The following is a 23773-nucleotide window of genomic DNA, read 5'->3' on the forward strand; positions in this document are numbered from 1 at the left end:
TTGTCCATCAAAAAGAAATATATTGAAAAATTGCTGATTCTATATAGAATAGAGGATTGTTGCGACACCTATTAACGTAAATGTGAAATTAGATGAATACAACGGAAGTAGCAAGACAGTAACATATTAGGAACTGCTAGGACGACTTATGTATCTGAGCGTTTGTATGAGACAAGATCTATCTTTTGCATTAAGTTATTTGTCGCAACAATGATCCTAGGGTGATGCATACGTCTGTGTTAAAACAAATCCTACGCTATTTAAAGGGACCAATTCGATTGCCGCTTGGAATATGGAAGAAAAAGCTCGCACATGATGAGCAAATGCGAAACCGATGTTTCGAGGGATAAAATAAGAGACGCAAAATCATTTACTGGATTATTATATCGAAATGGAGATTTATTTCATTGGAAGAGTAAGAAGCAGACAATAGTTGCGTTGTCCTTTACCGAGAGCAAAATAGAGGCTATGTAGAAAGATTGAAGGTAATCTGAACCTACAATCTATTACAGGAAATTGGAATAGAAAAAGGGATGCCCAAAAACTTAAAATGTGACAACTTAAATGCCGTCAGATTGGTTAATGGAGGTAGCTTCAAGAACAAATCTAAGTTGATGAACAAAATCATTGAAAACAAAATGATGATAAAATCAAATAGATTCAAGATTAAATATAAGTTGATGAACAAAATCATTGAATGGATCGGCTTTGCTGAAGAATGTAACGAGATTTATGCATATTAAAAATTGATAAAATTAAGGGGGCGAATTGTAGAGTAAATTTGATCAATGGTTCCTGGTAGCAAGCTGATGTCAAAATGATGACAAAATGACGTAGTTTGCTACCTGGGCTGGCTGTAAAGGGCGCGCTATTTATCGACTCAGATGGCGTTTGATTCATTTTTGTCTGGGAGTAGCGTGAGTCGCACAGTTATCATTATTACAATACACACGAAGGAGAGAATACTGCGCCAACTATTTCTTACGATACTATATCTTTTGTATCAAACAATTATTTAAGTGTATTTTATTCAGAGAAACACTGTGAGTGCTCATTTACAATCAAAATCCTTTACATTCCTTTATATAGGGTGATTCAAAATGAATATATTATCCTTGAAATGTCATATTCCTGACTTAATTCTAAGACGATTTTTCCTTTGCCCTAAAAATTTTATCAAAAGCGTAGTTTTTAAATTATAATAAGAAATAATTAGCGAATGACAGGGCGCGTAGAGAAGGTAGCCAGGAGTGGCGTTTCTCACTGTCCGACGCAGATTGTACGGCGGACCCTCGTTACGATCAGACGATCGCTACACACGCATGCATATGCGATTGCATTCTCTCTCTCTCTCTCACACACACACACACACACACACACACACACACACACACAAAATTACCTTGAAAAAGTTTGATGACTTCGACATACTGCAGCTTGAGAAACAAGAAAAACTTCCGATCATTGATGGATCACGTACAGCTCCAAACTTTTGTCAGTTAAACTTCCATTCCTCTAATAAGTTTAGAAATCACTCGTTCCCATTGATGCACGCAGATCGAGTAACCATTAAAATACTTTGTTTCTTATAAAACGCATCACTTCGATACGTGTACGCTCAGCGTACAGTGTATTCATTAACTTGAAGAAAACGAAGTATTTCAATGGTTATTCAAAAAATGTATTACTGTATCTGTATCAGTTAAGTGTCCGTTTTACTACCGATGATCTATTTTAATTATTATCAATTAATCATTCGGTGACCGAAAATCACTCGAAGAAAGATAATCACACGCCGCGTTTATTCGACGATATGCACTCGATTTTAATAGAGAATCTGTTAGTTAATTACTATAAATCACTGCCGATTAATTATTCGTCGACTGAATATCACTCGAAGAAAGAAGCACACGATTGTTTACTAATACACGACGCATTCACTCAACGATAACAAGCAGTTGATCGATTTTATTGGTTATGTTTGTACTAGCGCTATCAAAACACGGACGTCACAATCGAATCGATATCGGTTCGATATTGTTCGAAGTTGAAAACATTAAATCGACATCGAATCGATCAATATCAATAAATATCAATATCAGAATATTTCACGTTATGTTGTATAATTGATTTTCTGACATTGATTTTTCTTCCAAACAGAGTAATGCTTCTTAAGTAGTATTACATAAAATGTAATGCTGTACGATAGTGTTGTGTCCGCGGTGAATAATTATTGAATCTTTTACAAAATAAGTTATTATAATATTTCTTGTACGTTCTCTCCATCTCTTCATCTTTTTAAGAGAGATATTCCATGTAAGAAAGTATCGTCCTTAAAAGGGCGGATTGCTGTCTGTCGCTCTAAAAAGAACAGATTGATTGTGATGGATAAAGTAATTTTATAAGAGGTGCTCGAAATATCCACCATCCATTCTAACGCTCTCATACGTCTCAATAAATTTCTTTGCACATTTTGCATCACATTTTTTTCGATATCGGCCCATACGGCATACCGCAATCTTGTATCAAGATCTTCCATGTCTTCGGAAAGCGTTTTATAATTTAATTCCTTGCAATATCCCCAAAAAAAGAAATCCAGAGGATTAAGATCTGGAGATCATGCGGGCCAATGTATTAGGCCGTATCGACCTATCCATCGTCTAGGAAATTGCTGATTTAAATAATCCGTCACAATTCTAGCGTTGTGTGGCCCCGCACTGTCTTGCTGAAATACGATCTTGCTTCTCTCGAATAATGGGATTTCTTCTAAAAAATCTGGTAGATTTTACTATCCCTTAAAAATTTCAAATATATTTCGCTATTCAAAATATCTGGAAGAATAACTGGACTTCGTATATGCGTTCCCATAATTCCTGCCCAGATATTCATTTTCCAACGAATTTGGAAGTTTCTGTTTCGCGTAAGTCTGGGATTTTCATCGCTCCATAAATGCAAATGCTCCATTATGCGAATTAAATATCTCTTCTTGCGTAAATAGCGATTCATCTGAATATTATTCGAGATGGAAATCTTGGATCTAGATCTACTCTTCTTAAAAAGTTTTCGCAGAACGTTTTCCTTAGAGGATAATTTTTTGGTCGTAGCTGTTGCACACGTGTATAATGAAAAGCATGCCATTTTTCTTCTTGTAATATCCTCTGAATGGTCGATATACGATGATCCATGTTCCCGAGCAATAATTCAAATACTCGTTTCAGGATTTCGCTCAACAGCTCGAATAATTTCTTCCGTATTTCGTAAATTTCTTGCGACACGATTTCTACCAACGTCGTGATTATTTGGTAGGACACTGCCGGTTTCGTACAATCTTTGAGCAGCTCGGAGTATGACAGTGGCCGATGGATGTCTTTGACGGTTCGGATACAATTCCGCGTACCGCATGCTATCGTCGAATAAACGCGGCGTGTGATTATCTTTCTTCGAGTGATTTTCGGTCACCGAATGATTAATTGATAATAATTAAAATAGACCATCGGTAATAAAACGGACACTTAACTGATAGAGGTACAGTAATACATTTTTTGAATAACCATTGAAGTACTTCGTTTTCTTCAAGTTAATGAATACTGTATGCTGAGCGTACAAGTATCGAAGTGATGCGTTTTATAAGAAACAAAGTATTTTAATGGTTACTCGATCTGCGTGCATCAATGGGAACGAGTGATTTCTAAACTTGTTAGAGGAATGGAAGTTTAACTGACAAAAGTTTGGAGCTGTACGTGATCCATCAATGATCGGAAGATTTTTCTTGTTTCTCAAGCTGCAGCATGTCGAAGTCATCAAACTTTTTCAAGGTAATTTTGTGTGTGTGTGTGTGTGTGTGTGTGTGTGTGTGTGTGTGTGTGTGAGAGAGAGAATATGATCGCATATGCATGCGTGTGTAGCGATTATCTTATCGTAACGAGCGTCCGCCGTACGGTCTGCGTCGGACAGTGAGAAACTATTAGGTGTTGGAATTAATTCGTAGCGTTTTTAATGAAAGAATGTTATTTATTTCACATGAGCATTAAAAAATACATTAATGAAAGTACTTCCCATCACTTGTAAAACGCTACGAATTAATTCCAACACCTAATATCATTCGCTAATTATTTCTTATTATAATTTAAAAACTGCGCTTTTGACAAAATTTTTGGGGCAAAAGAAAAATCGTCTTAGAATTAAGTCAGGAATATGACATTTCAAGGATAATATACTCATTTTGAATCACTCTTATAACGATCATCTCAAAACAGTTTTGTTTTTAAGGCAGTCTTGCTTCAAATTTCGGATGAAATACATCAGTGCAAAGATACCTTCAAAATAAAGACTTATCGTTCGAATAGACCGCGAAAAAGAAGATTTGCAGGCATTTATTAGTAAAGTATAACGTACTTGCAGAATTTAATTTTTTTGCTGAAGAACTCGTTCCTTCTATAGAATCTTTATTAGTATTCAGCAAGAAAATTAAATTCTGCAAGTACAGAAGGCATTATTATTACTCCAACTCATTATTACTGTATTATTGAATTTTGAACTGTTTTTGACGGAATTGCGGAAGTTATTTACAGACATTGTAAACAAAACAATATAACATTTGGCGAATCAGATCGTCATGGCCTTGATTTTAAAATATTATATTAGGAGTTGGAATTAATTCGTAGCGTTTTTAATGAAAGAATGTTATTTATTTCACATGAGCATTAAAAAATACATTAATGAAAGTACTTCCCATCACTTGTAAAACGCTACGAATTAATTCCAACACCTAATAAAATAAAATGATTTTAATTAGATGCTGGTATGGTCAAATACCAATCAACTTCTTTTCATTAAAAATGCTTACGAAATAAATTTTAGAATAGTGTTTGTTATGAAATTACAAGGCATTGCTAGAGAAGCCATAAATATCTTTGTGGACTTATGAACTTCGGCCAAGCTCGTCTGTGTACGAAAATGCTACGAAAAAAATTCATACCGTGGCAAGTGCAGCATTTGATATTTTGTGTAAAAAAGGTTGATGAAGAAAAAGAAAAGAAAATACTAAAAATGGAAAATCTTTATAAAATTTAAAAATGTCTGGCGATGAATCCTGGAAAATACGCTCCTCTTTATTATTTGGCGATACTAATAGGAAATTACATTGATATGATAATAAACCTCATTATAAAGATCATTTGATAGGTCTTGAAAGTCTTGATAGATTAAAATTTAATAATTCTCGATTAAAAAAACTTTTGCTTGAATTAAAAAAATTTGAGCGTTGCTATACGCGGTTAAAGAAAAGTTTCTTTAATTTGAACGTCATTGTTTGAAATCAAATAAATTTTTCTTTGGTTTGAACTTTATTTCCTGTAATTAAGTAAATTTTTATTTTCGTCAAATGCATTTTTACTTTAATTTTAAACAAAATCAACAAAAGAAACAGTTTTTAAATTGTTTAAAATTATTGAAACATTCACAAGACTTTTCAAGCATTCAAAACTTTTTAAGACATTTAAGATTGTATGATTTTAAATCGTATTCGAATTAATTCGAATTTTTCATGACATATTCAAACAATAATTCAAAGCATCTTGATACCCATCACTAGCTGTAAGTATTCGAAAATTATTCGTTATGTACATGGTGCGTCACCAAAATCCGGACAAATCGAACAATTCCTTGTCGTGGCAGCCTCAGAGAGCCTCTTTAATGTGTACGATTTGTATCGAAGGTCCTCCTCGGCAATTCGACGCATTGTTGGCTCGCTTACACCAACAATCGATTTTCGCAATGATTGCCTTGGGTCATCCGAAATCAGCGTTTGAGCCCTTTCAACGACTGCAGGGATCCTCGCGGTGCGTTCTTTCGAGTGACTCTTCCTCGCTGGCATACTGGAACTTCGTTGGACTGTTCTAAAGCCGTACATTTTGCCACAACGTCATAAACAGTGGATCTCGGGTATCTAAAGAACCGAATTATTTCCGTTGCTGAGCGCCCGGCGCGAAGGTCTTCGATGATCGCGGCTCTTCGATTATACTCCGCACTTGGTTTCAACATCGCGGCCATTTTGAGAATATGACTGTTTACTAGAAGCATCAGGCTTTCTTGGACGCCAATAACAATCTCTGGCGGAGGCACAGTATAGCGGAAAATTTGAATTGAAATTTGTCCGGATTTTGGTGACGCACCCTGTATACCTAAAACTTTAAACGCGTTTTTATTGTAAGTACTTTTTTAAAATTGGCGTGTAAGATAACTCAAAAACTCATCCAATTGAATCCATCCTAGCACACATCTAGATAAATACTTTTCTCATAAATTGAACCTTCATTTATAATACTATAACTATATTTATAATACTGTAATTATATTGTTTAAATAAATTACTTTTATTACACAATTTACGAAAATTGTTCGTAAAAATCGATTTTTTTTTATGTGTCGCCATTTTTATAATTTGATATCATTCTCCTTAAAAATAAGTTCAATTAATAAACTATACAAAAAAGAAATCATTTTTATTTTTTTTTTATTTTAGATGAATACAAACAGCATTACATTGCACTCCAACAAGCGACTTCAACATCGACGCATCAAAATTAAATTATTATAAATATAAAATACATATTGTTTCTCTATCAAAAAAATATTTTTTAGTAGTTCAATATTATATTACAAAAATATATCTTGAAAATTTCGAAAGAATTTATCGTATACTCGTTACTAAATAGAAAAGGTATTGTAACAGATTACCGTTACTAGTTTCTGATTTTTTAAAAGTAACTAATTATGGTTATCGTTACTTAAGAAAATAACTTTTCGTTACTTTTCTGTTTTAAAATCGACGATTCCTTGTAAAATTCGTTACCGTTACCAAAAAAAAGTAACGCAGTTATTTTACCAGTAAAGTTATCAAAAAAGAAACTTGCAAGTAACTTTGGTTAAGTACAAATAACTTTGGCAAGTAGCTTAGAAATTAATTTTGTTACAAGTAACGAGTTACTCCTATTTCCTGGTTATAGTTGATGGCCCTTTTTCAAAACGCGCATTGAACATATGAATTAACGTTAATACATATACTATAGAATTTTAGATGGATATAATTCTACGTAATTGAATAATCTTCTGTATACTATATTTCTAATGTGATTTTTAGAATTGCTTCTGGCTAATGGAACATGTGATTTTAAAATATTGCAATTTTTGCACTTAACTTTTTAGTAAACTGAATTGTATTATGTTAAATTAGATTTTTTTGTAAGATGGAGATACTGATTTTGTTCTACTAGACATTTCTTTTTTTAGCCATAATAATAAAATAACTGCTTAACAATTCTCAATATTTGCAATTTCAGCATTATCAATTTACGTTAGATACTGAATTTTTTTTATATATATTTTATGTTGTGTGTGTGTGTGTGTGTGTGTGTGTGTGTGTGTGTGTGTGTGTGCGCGTGTGTGTGTGGTATTTTATTTGTGCTAAAAAAATTGTTTTATTGTGTTCAAAAAAATTAGGAAATCACTTGCAATCAATGCTACAAGGGAGCAAATTCAAAATTAGGTATTTTTGAGAAAAATAGCCGCAGAAAAATATTTGAAAATGTGTTTTAAAGTCTGAAGCGGAAACTTTCAAATGTTTCAAACCCCGTATCTCACTGCAGCACTGTTGAAAAAAATGTATCGAATTTAACATATATGTATATCATATGTCCCAAAAAGTCCATTCAAATTTTTGGGTTAATTTAACACAAAGTGAATGTATTAGAAGGTTACACAAGTATGTAAAAGAATAAATACGAAAGAAGATAATATTGACACTGATTGTAAACAAATCATGGAAGTATATTTTCTTCAATAAAATTAACATCTATTATATGTCAAATTAATGAATATTTTATTCATTCGTTTTATTGTTAGAATTTATGTTATAAAATACTTTACTTTTACGTTATTTATTTATTTAGTCACAAATTATGTCATTTTGAAACTAAGAAATATCAATTTAACACAAAATGTTTAAATAACCTAATTATATTTTATGTTAAATTAATACTTGCATATATTAAAAACTTCAATATAAATTGTTAACAAGAATATTAACGCTGTTAACGCGAATGTACTGTTTTCAACAAATACACAATGTTTTTTACTGTGAACAATTTTACTATAAATGGCACTAATTTAAAGCAAACCTTGAAAAATGAAAGAATAATACAAAAATAATGTATTTTAAAATGTAAATTCTAAGATAAATGAATAAAATCTGTATTAATTGACAATATATCATAAACGTTAATTATAAAAAAATATATTTCCACAGTTTGTTTACAAACTGTATCAGCATTATCTTTTTGTGATCATCTTTTTAACATATCTGTATTTCTTTAATATATTGATTTGATATTAAATGAATACAATTTGAGTTTACCGTTTGGGACATGTGAAATCTATTATATTCAACATAAATTTTGAAGAACGATTTTTTTTCACTAAATTATGATTTAAAGTGAGTATCTTTTTTCTAAGAACCTGTATCATCACGCTGGTATTATATTGTAACAATTTGAGTTTATTCTTATACTTTTGAAAGTTATCTTCTTGGCATTTCGAAAATATATTAAATATAAATGTAACGATTTAAAAATAAATTAACATAATGTCATGTTTATTTCGAGCTTTAATGAAATTAACTTTAAATTAATATAATTAACAAACGTTTCGATTTACAAAGTCTTCCTCAGTGCTACAACGCAGAAATACAATCTTAAATTAATGCACAAAGAATAACGGATACAATGAAAATTTAAAATCCATCAATGGTGAAGTGTCAAAATATAAAAAAATATAAAAAAATATAAAAAAAATTTCGAACATCAATAAGTATCCCGCCAGATGATAATAAGGTAGGAACATTTGGATACTTTGGTCAACAGTAGATTAATTATGTTTATCGATAAAGAATATATTTGCCAAATTCCTCGATTGAGATTGAGAATCCAGTTTGTCACAGACTTGTATCATACGATTTGAGAATTCTTTAGTTACGAGTATTTTATGATATTGATAATTTATATAAAATACTGTAAATACTAAATAAAATACTGTAAATACTAAATACTAAATTCTCAATCAAAGATTCAGTTAAGTACATTAAAGATACTGATTGCTCGTTTGAAAATTAACTTCGTAAATTTTCATTATATCCGTTCTTTGTGCATTAATTTAAGCTTATATTTCTGCATTGTAGCTGGGGAAAGCTTTGTAAGCCGAAATGTTTGTTAATTATTTTAATTATATTGTATTAATTATATTAACTTTGAGTAATTTAATTAAAGCTCGAAATAAGCCATGACAGTGTGTTAATTTTTAAGAAAATATGCGAGCATTTTTTACTCCATTTTAAAAATAAATTCTTTGAATAGATATTTATCTTTTATTTCATGCATATATTAATTGTTTTAAGTATCGAATAACGTTATTATGTTGCAGCGGATGACAGTGCACAGGGAGATGCGACAACATGCGGGAATATCTTGGTGATATTATCGTGGATTGTTGTAATATTGACAATGCCGTTCTCTCTCTTTGTTTGTTTCAAGGTAAGAGATCTGTTCAGAGAAAAAAAGACGACTCTTTTAAAAAAATTTTTTTAAATATCATTCTCATTTATATTATAAATTATTCGCTATTTGCCGATAGTTGTGGTAGCGAGCGTTTTAATGAGCAATGTTGTTCCAATGTAACTATAGTTACATGGAATTTATTCATAATGTTATTTTTATCGACAACACATGCAAATGTTCGTTTCCGCAATGCTTTTATTATTATATCGGAGCTCATTGAGTAGATATGTATCATTGCGCAGCTGTTATATGTAAGGTTGGGAAAGTTACTTTGCAAATAATTAGTTACAGTTCTTTATATTTGACGAGTCATTGGAGAAATAATAAAATTTATTGTGATTAAACTATGTGATAAAATAATCAATATTCAAACTTAATAAATTATAACTAAATTTTTAATAAATTTATTACAATAGAACGATTCGGAATCAAGAGATCTTCTTCCAATTCAGCGATAAAGTTGAAATTTTTATTTTATCAATATATAGATTAATAGAATTAACAGTAATAAGAAATATAACAGTTAAAATTGCTTGAAAATTTGTTGCAAAAGTAGATGATGTTGTATAATATACATACTGAGATTAATTTCTAATTAAAATGTTGAAATTCTGTTTTCAATGTGAACAATACATTAGTCCAATGTTGTGATGAATAGTCATCTACAATAAAGACTTGATGACTAATCGTAACACTGAACTAATTGTTCATATTGAAAACAGGATCTTAACATTTTAGAAGTCAATTTTAGTATGTATTATATTTACAATATCATATATATCTTTTGCAATAAGTTTTCAAACAATTTTAACTGTTATATTTATTATGACTATTAATTCTATTAAGCTATGTACCAATAAGAAAAAACTTCAACTTTATTGCTGAATTTGCTATGAATCTGTGGTTTCGAAATGTTCTATTGTAATAAATGTATTAAAGTTTAATTATAATTTCTTTATTAAGCTCAATTATTAATCATTATCATATAATTTGTTAGCTTTGCATAATACTTACGAGCAAATACGAGTTTATTGATGGTATTACAACGACGATTGTAACTAAATCTAGAATACATTACTTTGAGATTAAGGGGATGTTGAAGCGAAGGCTGAACTTAATAAAGGTCAATATTACAAGTTTTCATTTCCAATGTATAAGATGCTTACGCCCTCTGAGTTAATATGATCATGCAGGAAATTCAATCGATTAATTATCAATATTTTTTTTCCATTTCCTACATTACCATCTTAGCAGGAACGAAAACATGTATTAGGTTCCACAAATGTAAGATTTATTTTATTTTGAAAAATTGTCCAATTTTAGAATTGAGGAAAAAATAAATCGGAATTGAAATTAATCTTATATAATATTTATCGGGCCTTAAAAATACAGTTGTATTATGTACACAATGTAGGCTGCGTTCCAATATATACTATCAGTGCTAAAAATCTGTAATATACATAAAGTACAGATTTTTAACTAATAGTTATATCGATACGAAGCCATAGTAGCACTTTTTCCTTACGTCCAATGCCATTTTGAGTAACAATAATATATTATCAATAAATGAATACGGCATTACACATACATAATGTAACTCTTTTTTTACTCTGTCCAATAAAAAGAGATAGACACTTATAGTATTTACATTACTAACATGTCGACTTATATAGAAAATTGTACATATACACAGTGCGACAAATATGTTCCCGGACAGGGCCTGAAAATCATAATTGAAACAACAATATGCATATTTTTTGGTTTTATTATTCAAAATATTCTCCTCTGGCTTCAATACACTTGTTACAGCGATTCAATAGTGATTCAAATGCATGTTCTAGCTCAGTTTGCGGAATTACCTCTAGTGCCTGTGTAGAAACTGATTGGATGGTCGGAATGTCATCAAAAAAGCGTCCTTTCAATTTCAATTTCAATTTTGGGAATAATGAGAAGTCGCAGGGGGCCAAATCAGGTGAATACGGTGGATGGTTTAACACAGAGACACGATTTCGAGCCAAACATTGGCGGACAATCAATGAAGTGTGATTCGGTGCATTATCATGTAACAAAGATCAATCTTCTGGATCACGATATTCGGGGCGAATACGATGAATTCTGCCCATCAATCGCTTTAAAACTTCGAGATAATATGCACCAGTAATTGTTTGGCCAGTTGGAACAAACTCTTTGTGGATAATACCTTTGCTATCAAAGAATGTGATAAGCATTGTCTTGATTTTTGATGAAACTTTTCGTATTTTTTTTGTTTGTGGTGAATTTTTTGACTTCCATTTCGCATTGTGACGCTTAGTTTCTGGATCATATTGAAAGCACCATGTTTCATCACCCGTAACAATTGATTTTAGGAAGTTTGGATTATTTTCTGAGGCTGCAACGATGTCTCTGGAATAATTGATTCTCGCTGATTTTTGATCGCTTCTTGTGTGGAACAAACTTCGCACGAACCTTCGTTTTACCAAAATCTTCATGTAATATAGTTCGAATCGTTTCTCTGATATTTAAACCCTCCTCCATCATTTTTAGTGATGCATTGCGATCGTTTGCAACAAAATCACGTACTTTTTCGATCATTTCGGGTGTTCGAACCAAAATTGGCCGTCCTGATTTTTGTCATCTTCAAGGGTCTCTCTGCCTTCCAAAAAACGCTTATGCCACTCAAAAACACCTGTACGACTTAGACATTGACTGCCGTAAACATGTTGCATCGATCGGAATGTTTCTTTTACCAAGTTTTGCGTTAAATATAATTTAATCACTACTCTTTGTTCCATATTAAAATTTCTACCTCGACCAAAATCTTGTTTAACATGAACTGTTATATCTTCGTTATATGTCAACCAAAATGAATGAAACTTTGACAGATGATAGCAAAATGTTCAAACTTTAAAATGCATGTTTGAACGCACAGATGTCGCCACTGGTTGCTGAGATGGTTCGTGTCCGGGAACATATTTGTCGCACTGTGTGTATATATATATATATATATATATATATATATATATATATGTATATATATATATATATATATATATACGTATATACATATATATACACATGCATACAAAAAATTTTCATTTTTCACGTTTTCCCAGGAAAAAAGATATATAATCGATATCACATTATTTTCTTCTTAGCGACTAATTAAGAAAAGGCGTTCACGTATCTGGATAAATGTTATTATAAAAACTCTTTATTATATTTGAAGTTCTATTATTGACACATCATTTAAGTGCATTCACAGGTTTATTCCACTAAAAAAAATACAAACAGACGACCAGATATATGATGCGGTAAAGTAAAATTCTATATTCTGTGGTACAAAAGCGTGAACAGTAACTGTTTGCAAGAAACTGAATGTACGAGGGCAAGTTAATAAGTTCTTAGAAATTCTGTCAAAGGGCACTCGCGGTATCATGTCACATTATTTTTTGACAAGTAGCATCTTTCAGCTGATTACTGTCAAATTTTGAGCGGAATTCATCGCGTGGTTTCATTTCTGTAGACGATTAAAGGGAACAACTTTTATATTTTTTACAAAATGAAAAAAAATGAATTTCGTGCAATGATCAAACATCTACAGGGTTGGCCATATTCGACGGAAAGATCTGGCAACACTGTAACTTTTGACAGAGATGTTAGATCGAGTAACGACGTTTCCCATGATTGAAAAAAAAAACATCTTTCCGTCGAATATGGCCAACCCTGTACATATGAAAGGTATAACGCCGAAAGAAATCAAAGCCGAGTTGGATAATGTTCATAGCACATCTGCACCAGCGTTTGTGACTGTACACAATTGGGTGAATGAATTTAAACGTGGTCGTACAACCACATGTATGCATCTCATTCGGGACGTCCAATTCCGAGGCTGCTACGCCAGAAATCATCGATAAAGTTCACGATATTGTTTTGACTGATCGACGAGTGCGCATCGAGAAAGTGCGCAAACTTGTTGAGGCCACAGGCATATCACATGGCACAGTGATTTCAATTTTGCACGAACAATTGAGTATGAAAAAACTATCGGTAAGATGGGTGCCGCATTTGCTCTCTGTGGACCATAAGCGCGACCGTGTGACGATTTCAAAACAATATTTGGAAATGTTTCAACGTAATCCAGATGAATTTCTGCGTCGATTCATTACTGTGGACGAAACATGGATCCATTACTTCACATCCAATGGACTTCACCGAGTGAACCAGCTCCGAAGAAGGCGAAGACTAACCGTGAAGTTAGAAAGGTGATGGCCACAATTTTTTGGGACGCGGTATAAGTATTCATATCGATTACCTTCCGTCGAAACAAGCGATCAACGCAATTACTAGGCAGACTTATTGGATCGTTTCAACAACATTTTAAAGAAAAAAACGTCCTCATTTGGCGAAGAAGAAAGTGCTCTTCCATCAAGACAATGCACGGATTCATACCCGGCACCGATGGTCAAATTTAACAAATTCCGCTTCCCCATCCAGCATATTCGCCAGATTTAGCCCCCTGCGACTATTTCCTGTTTCCAAACTTGAAAAAATGGTTCGGAGGAAAGAGATTCACCACCAGAGAGTAGCTCATCGCCGAAACAGACTTAGTTTGAAGGATTGGACAAATCATATTATTCGGGTGGCTTGAAAAAGTTGGAGAATCGTTGGATTAAGTGTATCGAGCTAATAGGAGATTTTTAGAAGTAAAAATGAATCGATTAAAAAAATTGTGTTTTACTATGTTTTTCTAAAAACTTATTGACTTCTCCTCGTATCATAAAAATAATAAAGTAATATTTTAAAAGTACTTTACATTCTTTGTTAATTCTCTTTACTTTACAGTAAAATGCATTTACTTATTAATATGATGTTCAATCATCATTATTAAGAAAATAACAATTATGTAGGAAAGAAAATATTTTCATGATAATTTGCTGGAGGGTATGGCCGCAGCATGTTTCTTATACTGCGACGCTCTTGAGATCACATCCGCGCGTGAGCAGTTCGGCCGTCAAGCGTTGATGGTTGTGGAGGAAAAGTAGGCAGCACTTCAGAAATCAGCCCGAAATGCGCAACTAATTTCGAGCACATTGAAGTACACGTATATAATTTCTATAATTTTATAAAAAATATATTTGGAGTAATATGTTTATTAATAACGTTATTAAAACAAAATTATGAAAAAAGGAAAAAGCAGGATCGAACATAAGATCTTCAATATTCTGATCTTGCACTCAACGCCCGAGACCACACTGAGTTTTTGCGAATCACTTCGACGAACATGGTATATACAGCGCATAGAAAGTCATAAACTATATCCCAACAATGTTTATGTTTTAAAATCATTTTTGCTATTATACATTAATAAGAAAAATATATGATTAATATAATTTAATAAAAAGAAAATGAAAGAACTTTAAATCATGGATACGATTGCCGTTTTTTTTTAAATACGATTGCCGTTTTTTTTTTGACAGACTTCAGTTTCTTGGACTAATATTTAATATTCCAGCAAATGTGAAGATCTCCAATTTTTGTCGTCTGCTGGAGTATTGAATATTAGTCCAAACAATCGAAGTCTGGCAAAAAAAAAAACAGAACTGGCAACCGTGTTTGTGATTTAAAATTCTTTCAATTTCTGTTGTTTCGATAGAGCGAGACAGAGAAAAAACAAAAACGGATAGAAGCTCCGATTGTAATCGGTGAGTCTCCGCCGAACACGCCGAATTGAGCTCATCTAGCAAAACAATGAATCTGTCTCTGTGTCCTTCTCTCTGTGGTCGCTTGTTTCTAACGACCGAAAATATTTTCTCGGCGATCTCAGCCGCTTAGCGTGTATCATAAGGGAGAAAGAGATATTCTAGATAATACATAACTTTTATTAAATTATATTAACTTATATTAACTCTTTGACCTACGATTTAAGTTATGATAGAGCGTGCCATAATCAACAACTTGGAACGTGTTGTTTACGTTTGGCCCGATAAACATACCACGGCTTTCACTTATGATATTCATGTTTTTTTTTATCATGAGTTTCACACGATATTGTAAGCGAAAGGGTTAATCATATACCTATCTTATTAACGTATAACAGTAAAAATGATTTCAAAACGTAATAGTTGACCAAATATAGTTTACGATTTTCCGTGTATTTTATGTACCGCGTAGAGGTGATCCGCAAAAACTTAGCATTAGCTACGAGATCAGAATGTTGAATCCTACGTTCGATCCTGCTTTTTCCTTTTTCGTAATTTTTTTTTAAGTAAATAATGTTATTAATAAACATATTACTCCAAATATATTTTTATAAAATTATAGAAATTATATGTGTATTTCAGTGTGTTCGGAATTAGTTGCACGTTTCGAGCCAATTTCTGAAGTACTTTTCCCTTATAATCGTTCAACGCCGAACCGCTGGATTGCGCGTGTCGTGCATCTCAGGAGCGTCACAGTATAAGAAACATGCTGCGATCGTATCTTCCAGCAAATTATAATGAAAATATTTTCCTTCCTACATAATTATTATTTTCTTAATAATAGTGAACATATTAATAAGTAAATGCATTTTACTGAATGTAATGTAGGAAATTAGAATCCAATGATGGAAATGTTCGGTGAGCTAATATTAATGGACGACAATTCAGAAGAGAATCGCAATTCGCACTTCAACGCTTCGTCATGCCACACACGTGTCTCGCCTTCTTACAACTAACTCGCTCTCCTCATCTTCCTGTATTTTTTCGCTCTTGCGCAAGTGCGCTGATACGAGATATGGTCCTAAATATTTCGCTCGTAATTTTCGGCCTGGACCTAATTGTGTTCGCTTGATCACTACTAAATCTCCCACCTGGTATTCTGTAGCCTTCTTACGTCTGAGACTATATGTTTTACAATTCTCCGATTGCACTTTCAAAATTTGTTCTTTTGCTCTAGCTCTAATTTCATTACGCTCTTCCTCAAATTTCGATCGAAATTCTTGTTCTATTACTTCGCGTAGTTTCAGATCAGTTTCGTCGCGCATTTTTACGTTAAATAGTAAATCAAAAGGCGTTGCATTTACGCTACGATTGAACGTGAAGTTTAATATACGTTTCAATTTATCTACATGTTTGTACCATTTAGCAGGTTCTTCGATTGATAACTTGAAGAGTATCGATATGATCGCTCTATTCAAACGTTCCACTTGTCCGTTTGCCCTTGGCAATCCAGTGGTAACTGTCACGTGTTCAATTTCTTCACTCTGACAATACTCTTTGAATTCTTGAGAGGTAAAAACTGTGCCTCTATCCGTCACGATTTGTTTCGGATTCCCGAATATTTGTTTTTGAACGTCTAACCGACTTGTAACCTCGTGAGCTGTGGTAGATTTAGTCGGATACAACCATACAAATTTAGTAAAACTATCAATAATAGCGAGAATATGATTATAGTTTTTATTAGTGATATCTAACGGCCCTAAATGATCGGCATAATATGTGTGTAATGGCACATCAAGCTTGGGAATGGGATGTAAATATCCTTCCTGCCTATCTTCTTTGCGATTCGTCAATATACACTGTACGCAACTGGCAATGTGTCGTTCTACTTTATTTCTTAAATATATATAAAATACTCCTGCCGAATACGCTTTTCGGTACGTTTTGCCGCCATATGTCCTTTCTCGTGAATCGTTCGAATTACTAATCTAATTCTAGCGTTCTGGGAATAACAAGTAAATCCTTACCGTCTTGAAATTTATATAATAAATCGTCGCTTATGTGATAATTCTTATACGATTTGTCTTTGACAATTTCTTTTATCGCTTGAATCTCTTCATCGTTTACTTGTTGATTCCTAATTTGTGGTATAATTGGACTTTTCACTATCGTCATAACCGGATGTCGATTCAAAGCATCGACGTGTTTCATACAGGTTCCCGGTCTGTGCTCTATGATGTAATCATAATCCTCTAACACTAAAGCCCATCTCGCAATACTTAACTCTTTTCTGCTCATGGTTCGCTGAAAAGCCGCATAATCAGTAATTATTTTAAATTGAATTTCTAACAGATACACCCGGAATTTTCTAAGTGCCTCTACTATCGCAAGCGCCTCCAATTCATAACTCGTGTAATTCCTTTCTTCTTTTTTAGTCTTTTTGCTCATAAAATATACTGGTGTAATAATAAAAGTATTGTCTTCGTCTGAACGTTGTAGGAGTACAGCTCCATAACCGTCTATACTTGCGTCCGTATGTACTTTCGTGTCGCGAATGATATATTTTCAGTATTAGATTCTGAGTTAAAATCGTCTTCAGTTGTATGAGCGCGTTTCGAGCTTTATCGTCAAAATTATACGATTGATCTTTCCGCAACATGTCGCTTAACGGTTTCGCGATCGTAGAATACGATGTATAAACTTTCTGAAGTAACCCGTTAATCCAAGAAAGCTTTGAATATCTTTTAATTCTTTCGGCTCTGGGTAATCTATCACAGCTTTGACTTTCTCTTGGAAAAGATAAATTTTGCCCCCTTCTATTATATGGCCTAGAAACTTGATGGTTCTTTTCACGAATTGACACTTCTTAAAATTAATTTGTAAACCGTAGTCGCTAGCTGTTTTTAATACGATTCGCAATCATTCCAACGCTTCTTGTTCGTTTGCTGCCGGCACGATCAAGTCATCCACGTAAAGCAACACTATATTTTGTCTAATCAAATCCCAGAAAACAGCATTAACGTATCTTTGGAAAAGTCTCGGCGAATTACATAATTCAAAAAGGACTTTCAAGAATTGATATCGATCGTTCGGGGTAACAAACGCCGTATATTTTCGACTCTCCTTTTCTACGGATACATGAAAAAATCCATTTTTCAGATCTAACGTACTAAACAAGCATCCTCTAATTTATCTAGTAGATCTTCGATTAGTAAGGGATGACCGTCCTTTTCTATGACTCGATTTAATTTCCTATAATCAATACATACATGTGGTGATTCGTCCTTCTTTCTTACAACGACTACTGGACTCGCGTATTCCGACATACACTTCTCAATGACCCTGTCGTTTAGCCATTCCGTATTTGATTTTCAACTATTTCGCGCTCAGGTGCCGGTAATCATCGCGGTTTTTGAAAAATAGGCCTTTCGTCTTTTGGTACAATACGCATGCTCACGTCCGTTGTCTTACACTTATTTACTTGATGCATTTCAACAATCGTCTCTACTTCTTCGCGTATTTTCGGATCCGTCACCAATGTCTAACGGTTGCTTTTCGATGACATTGATTTGTTAACAATTGAGTAGGTGTTGCCCTTCTAATTATTTCGTCGTTATTGATGGTCATTTCCGTCAACGCTAGAAAATCGCTACCAATTATGACGCTTGAATTTGTAGTTTCATTTAGTACAACGTACACTATATACGGATATTCATCAGCATTTACTTCTATAATTATATTTATGCAACCCAATGAATGCACTTCGTTTTTTCCAAAACCGGTTAAACAGATACTATTTCCCCGTAGATTATCTAATTTCATTCTATCGTAAACACCTTTGCGCATTACCGTGATTTGACTGCCGGTATCAATTAACGCATTAACCCGCACACCGTTTATCGTGATTTGTTTAAACATTCTATCGCTCGATGAATCAATAACCGTATTAATTACTGTCGTCTTTTTATCCGCTACCGCTTCACTATTGTCTGACGCGTTACAGATTTGCAGTATGCCCGTATTTTTGACACTTAAAACATTTTTTACCTAATTCTTTCTTCTTACAGTCTTTAGCTTTGTGTCCTTTATCGCCGCACCGTACGTCTGTCTCTTTCTTTTCGCCATTTTTTGGTGTTGTTGATTTCCTCGCTTCCTCTGTCTTCTTCGGCATGTTGTTCTTCTCTCTCGTTTTCATCCTCTCAGTATTCTTCTTCCGAATTATTTCGTATACTTTAAGCTTCTCCTTGAATTCTGTTAATTTTTTAGCTCCGTGAGCACAATATGATCTTGTGCGCCTTCCGGGATTCCGTCAATCACGTATTTCATGGGTACTTCTGCTTCTATTTTGCCTCTGGCAGCTATTTCTTTCATCACATAATAATATTCCTGCAAGGTTTCGTCCCTCTTCAGTCTTCTTCTGACCAGCATATCGTGTATTTGAGCACTGTTTATTTGTAAAATTTCCTTTAATTTCTTCCATGACTTGATAATGCCTTCGCTGTCGATGAGCATTTTAGCAGGTCCGGCTAGTGATTTCTTTGCGAAAACTAACTTCTGTAATTCCGACCATCCGAACAGATTAGCCGCATCTTCAAATTCAGATATCCATCTTTCAACCGGATATGTATCTTTTCCAGTGAAAATTAATTAATTAATTGAATCTTGCACGTCTCGATATGTCATTGAGAATTTCATGTTCACTTGACTGCCTCTGGTAAAGTGATTCTCTTCGAGGTTATTTTCACTCTCTTTGTTGCTTCTTTCTTCCTCTCTTTCGTCGTCTTGCTCGTCGACTGTTCCCTCGTCACTCGCATCTTCGTCTAATTCATCTTGTTCACTATCTTTAGGCGTGATCTAAATCCATTAAACCATGTAATATACGTGTTATTATCTTTTCTTTGTTTCCGCCGTACTCTAAACTAAAGAATATTACAGCAGGATATCAGGTCGCCGATCGAGAGTTTTCGCGCCGCTTCTATTTTATTCACGTATTCCGTTGTGTCTTTCTTGAAAATAAAACCCTCAAAGTCTCTGAGTCTTTGTCTATTTTTTCGATCACCTTCCTTTTCGAAAATAAATTTGTGTAAAGCCGTCATGGCAACGGTCGACGCCGTACATATCTTCTGCTTGATTGGTTCAATTTGCGCGAAATTATTCGTCTTGTCTTTGCACACTTTACGCAATGTGACAAATGTTTATCGTCGCCCGCTCACTGTTGTTGCACCGTCTTGTTCGCATACACTCAAGACTACCGACTCACGTTCATTTACGTCGTGCAGTCCTGCCACTACACTTTCGATGTCGTTATCGGCGCTACTGTCGCGCGCTTACCCGCGTCGTATTGTCACTGCTCTCTCGATGTTGGTGTTACCGACGCATTCACAGTCTTGCCAATGTATCTCTGGTGTCGCTGCGTCACCTTGTAGTTGCACACTCGATGCCTTTCGGATACTTAATGTCTTCGAGATTTAAATGTCGTCTTCCTTCTTCTTTCCTCCTTCTCGTCGTGTCCTTTCCGTCTTGCGCCTTTTCGTCTTTCCCTTCGTCCCGTCGTCTCCCGTCTTATCGTCTTGCGTCTTTTCGTCTTGTTTCCTCTTCGTCTTTTCGTCTTTAGCCTTTTCGTCTCTTCGTCTTTTCTTTCTTTCGTCTTATCGTCTTTCGTCTTGTGTCTTTTCTTCTTCGTCTTTAGTCTTTTCGTCTTTTTCGTCTCTTTCGTCTTTTCGTCTTTTCTTTCTCCTGTCTTATTGTCTTTCGTCTTTTCGTCTTTTCTCGCTTTTTGTCTCTCACCAGCTCTTATCCCGGACGAGCCCCCAAATTTGTAGGAAATCGGATGAATCCAATGATGGAAATGTTCGGTGAGTCAATATTGATGGACGACAATTCAGGAGAGAATCGCAATTCGCACTTCAACGCTTCGTCGTGCCACACACGTGTCTCGCCATCTTACAACTAATTCTCCTCACCTTTCTGTACCTTTTCGCTCTTGCGCAAGCGCGCTGATACTCTAGCGCATATCGTCATAGTCGGAAACGCGCGAACTAAATAAGAATTTATAAACATATACTCTTCCTACAGTAATGTACTTTTAAAATATTACTTTATTATTTTTATGATACATTCGGTTTTCTTTCAAAGAGCTACTGTCTACGCTTATGTGCTACAGAATGTAATATTTTTTAATATAGAATTCTATTAATATCAATTTAAGGTTAATAAGAATCGACAGAACGAAATGCGTAATTTTAAACTAGAATGATGACTTAACTCCGTGATGTCTTCTTTATTCAACATGTGAATAAAGAAGGCATGTTGAATAAAGAAGATATCACAGAAGATTAACAAAAGTAAAGGATTGATAATTTGCTGAAAGATACGATCGCAGTATATTTCTTATAGAGCAATACTCCTGAAATATACATCCGCGCGCGATCCGGTGCGACGACTCGAGCGTTGAGCGGGGGAAAAAAAAGCAACGCTTTAAAAGTCGGCCCAAAATTTAACATGTACTCCAACATCTATAGGAAGAATACCGAATCACTTTAATAAATTAATAAAAAATTATTTGTATATTACACATATGCTTTTTGATTTGTGAATTATAAAATTATATTGACATCATCCTTATAATTATATTAATCATCGCATTTTTGCGATTTGATTCATTATCAGAATTTTCATACATTCGGATGATAGTTATAAAAAAAAATATTTCACAGAAAGTACTAATCGACATCAAACCTAATATTATTACAAAAACATGAATTCTTTTCAGATTTTTTTTAAAGATAAACAGATTTCATTTACATATAAAAATACTGGTTTTTTATTCGATGCATATTACGTCAAATTATTTTTGCTACAATTGGCAGTTTAAAACTTTTAGAAATATACATATAATTTTAATAATTAAATAAAAATATATTTGGCTTGTATTTATTAACAATGTCACTTATTTAACAAAAAAAAATTACGGAAAAAGAAAAAAGGATCGTGTGATCTCTAATATTCAGATCTCGCACCCTACGCGCGAGACCACGCCGAGGTTTTGCAAATCACTTCTATGAACGTGGTATATAACGCTCATGAAAAATCATGGTAATGTCAATATCTCATAAATTATCGGGTTTTGAAATTATTTTTGCTATTATACATAAATTGAAGGGATATAGGATTATTATAATTTACTAAAACTTATACGTTATCTATAATGTTCCCTCTTCTTAGTTATACACGTTGAGCGGCCGAAAGTGCCCAGAAAATATTTTCGATCGCTAGAAACAAGCGACCAGAGAGGGGGGGGGGGGGAGAGGGGGGGGGAGAGGGAAAGGGAGGAGAGAAAGGGTTAGAGAGGGGGAGGGAGAGTGAGGGGAGGAAAAGAAAAATCCTCTACCATTTTGTAATGCTCGCAATAATTAACGAGATATTAACGTTTAAAGATAGCACGTCCTCCCGACCTATTATTGCCGAAAGTACGGTCCACCGAGCGCGTAGGGCCCTGTATATAAGGTGTAGTAACAAGATATCCATTATTTTTGCATAAAATTGAAGGCTTTATTTAGTATAGTTAAATAGAATGATCCGATTTAGGTCAAATATGCACCGTTTTGTTCGATAACTTGTTGCCATTTTGAAAGTAATTCCATTATGCCTCTCTCATAGAAACCCTCGTCCCTATTGGCAAAAAATTGGGACAGTCGATTTTCACAAGCTTCTCTTAAGGCGAATTTTTCACCTGCAAAATCATTCGCCATAGACAGGAACAGGTGGTAATCACTTGAAGTTAGATCCGGACTATAAGGTGGATACATAAGAACCTCCCAATCAAGCTCCCGGAGCTTCTGGCGAGTCACTATTGATGTGTGTGGCCTTGCGTTGTCCTGATGGAACACAATTCCTCTCCTATTGACCAACGCTGGCCGTTTCTGGACGATTGCTTCCTTCAGACGGCCAATTATTGACAGTACAGATCCGAATTAAGAGTTTGGCCATAGGGGAGCAGCTCATAGTAGATGATTCCCTGTCAATCTTACCAAACACACAGCAAAACCTTCCTGACCGTCAATTCTGGCTTGGCCACCGTTTGTGCCGGCTCACCGCGATTCGACCACGACCGTGTTCGTTTGACGTTGTCATAAGTGACCCACTTTTCATCACCAGTCACCATCCGCTTCAGAAATGGGTTGATTTTGTTGCGATTCAGCAGCGATTCGCAGATGGAAATTCAGTCCATGAGATTTTTTTGCGTTAACTCGTGTGGCACCCATACATCGAGCATCTTTTTGTATCCAGCCTTATTCAAGTGGTTCTAAATGGTTTTTTGTGCAATGTTTAGCTCCTGGGCAATCGAAACAATGCTTACATGACGGTCGGACTCGACGATTTCCATTATTTTATCGACATTTTCGACAATTGGCCTTCCAGAGCGTGATACATCTTTGACATCAAAATTACCGGAACGGAATCGTC

General features: G+C 34.2%; 1 protein-coding gene across 14 annotated transcripts in view; it reads left to right on the plus strand.

Moving 5' to 3' along the window:
• LOC105143768 (band 7 protein AGAP004871) overlaps positions 1–23773 on the plus strand; it is a 364599-nt gene that overhangs the window by 39267 nt on the left and 301559 nt on the right. For all 14 annotated transcript variants that reach the window (XR_015546295.1, XR_015546296.1, XR_015546298.1 and 11 more), the window contains one exon: positions 9475–9584. Coding sequence is in view for 9 of the 14 variants with exons in the window: in XM_087410060.1 (XP_087266186.1) it covers positions 9475–9584 (110 nt within the window). In the remaining 5 variants the exon portion in view is untranslated. The remainder of the gene's footprint in view (positions 1–9474; positions 9585–23773) is intronic.

This window comes from Acromyrmex echinatior, chromosome 10, assembly GCF_024713525.1.
Source record: "Acromyrmex echinatior isolate Ae372 chromosome 10, ASM2471352v2, whole genome shotgun sequence".
NCBI classification, from domain to species: Eukaryota; Metazoa; Arthropoda; class Insecta; order Hymenoptera; family Formicidae; genus Acromyrmex; species Acromyrmex echinatior.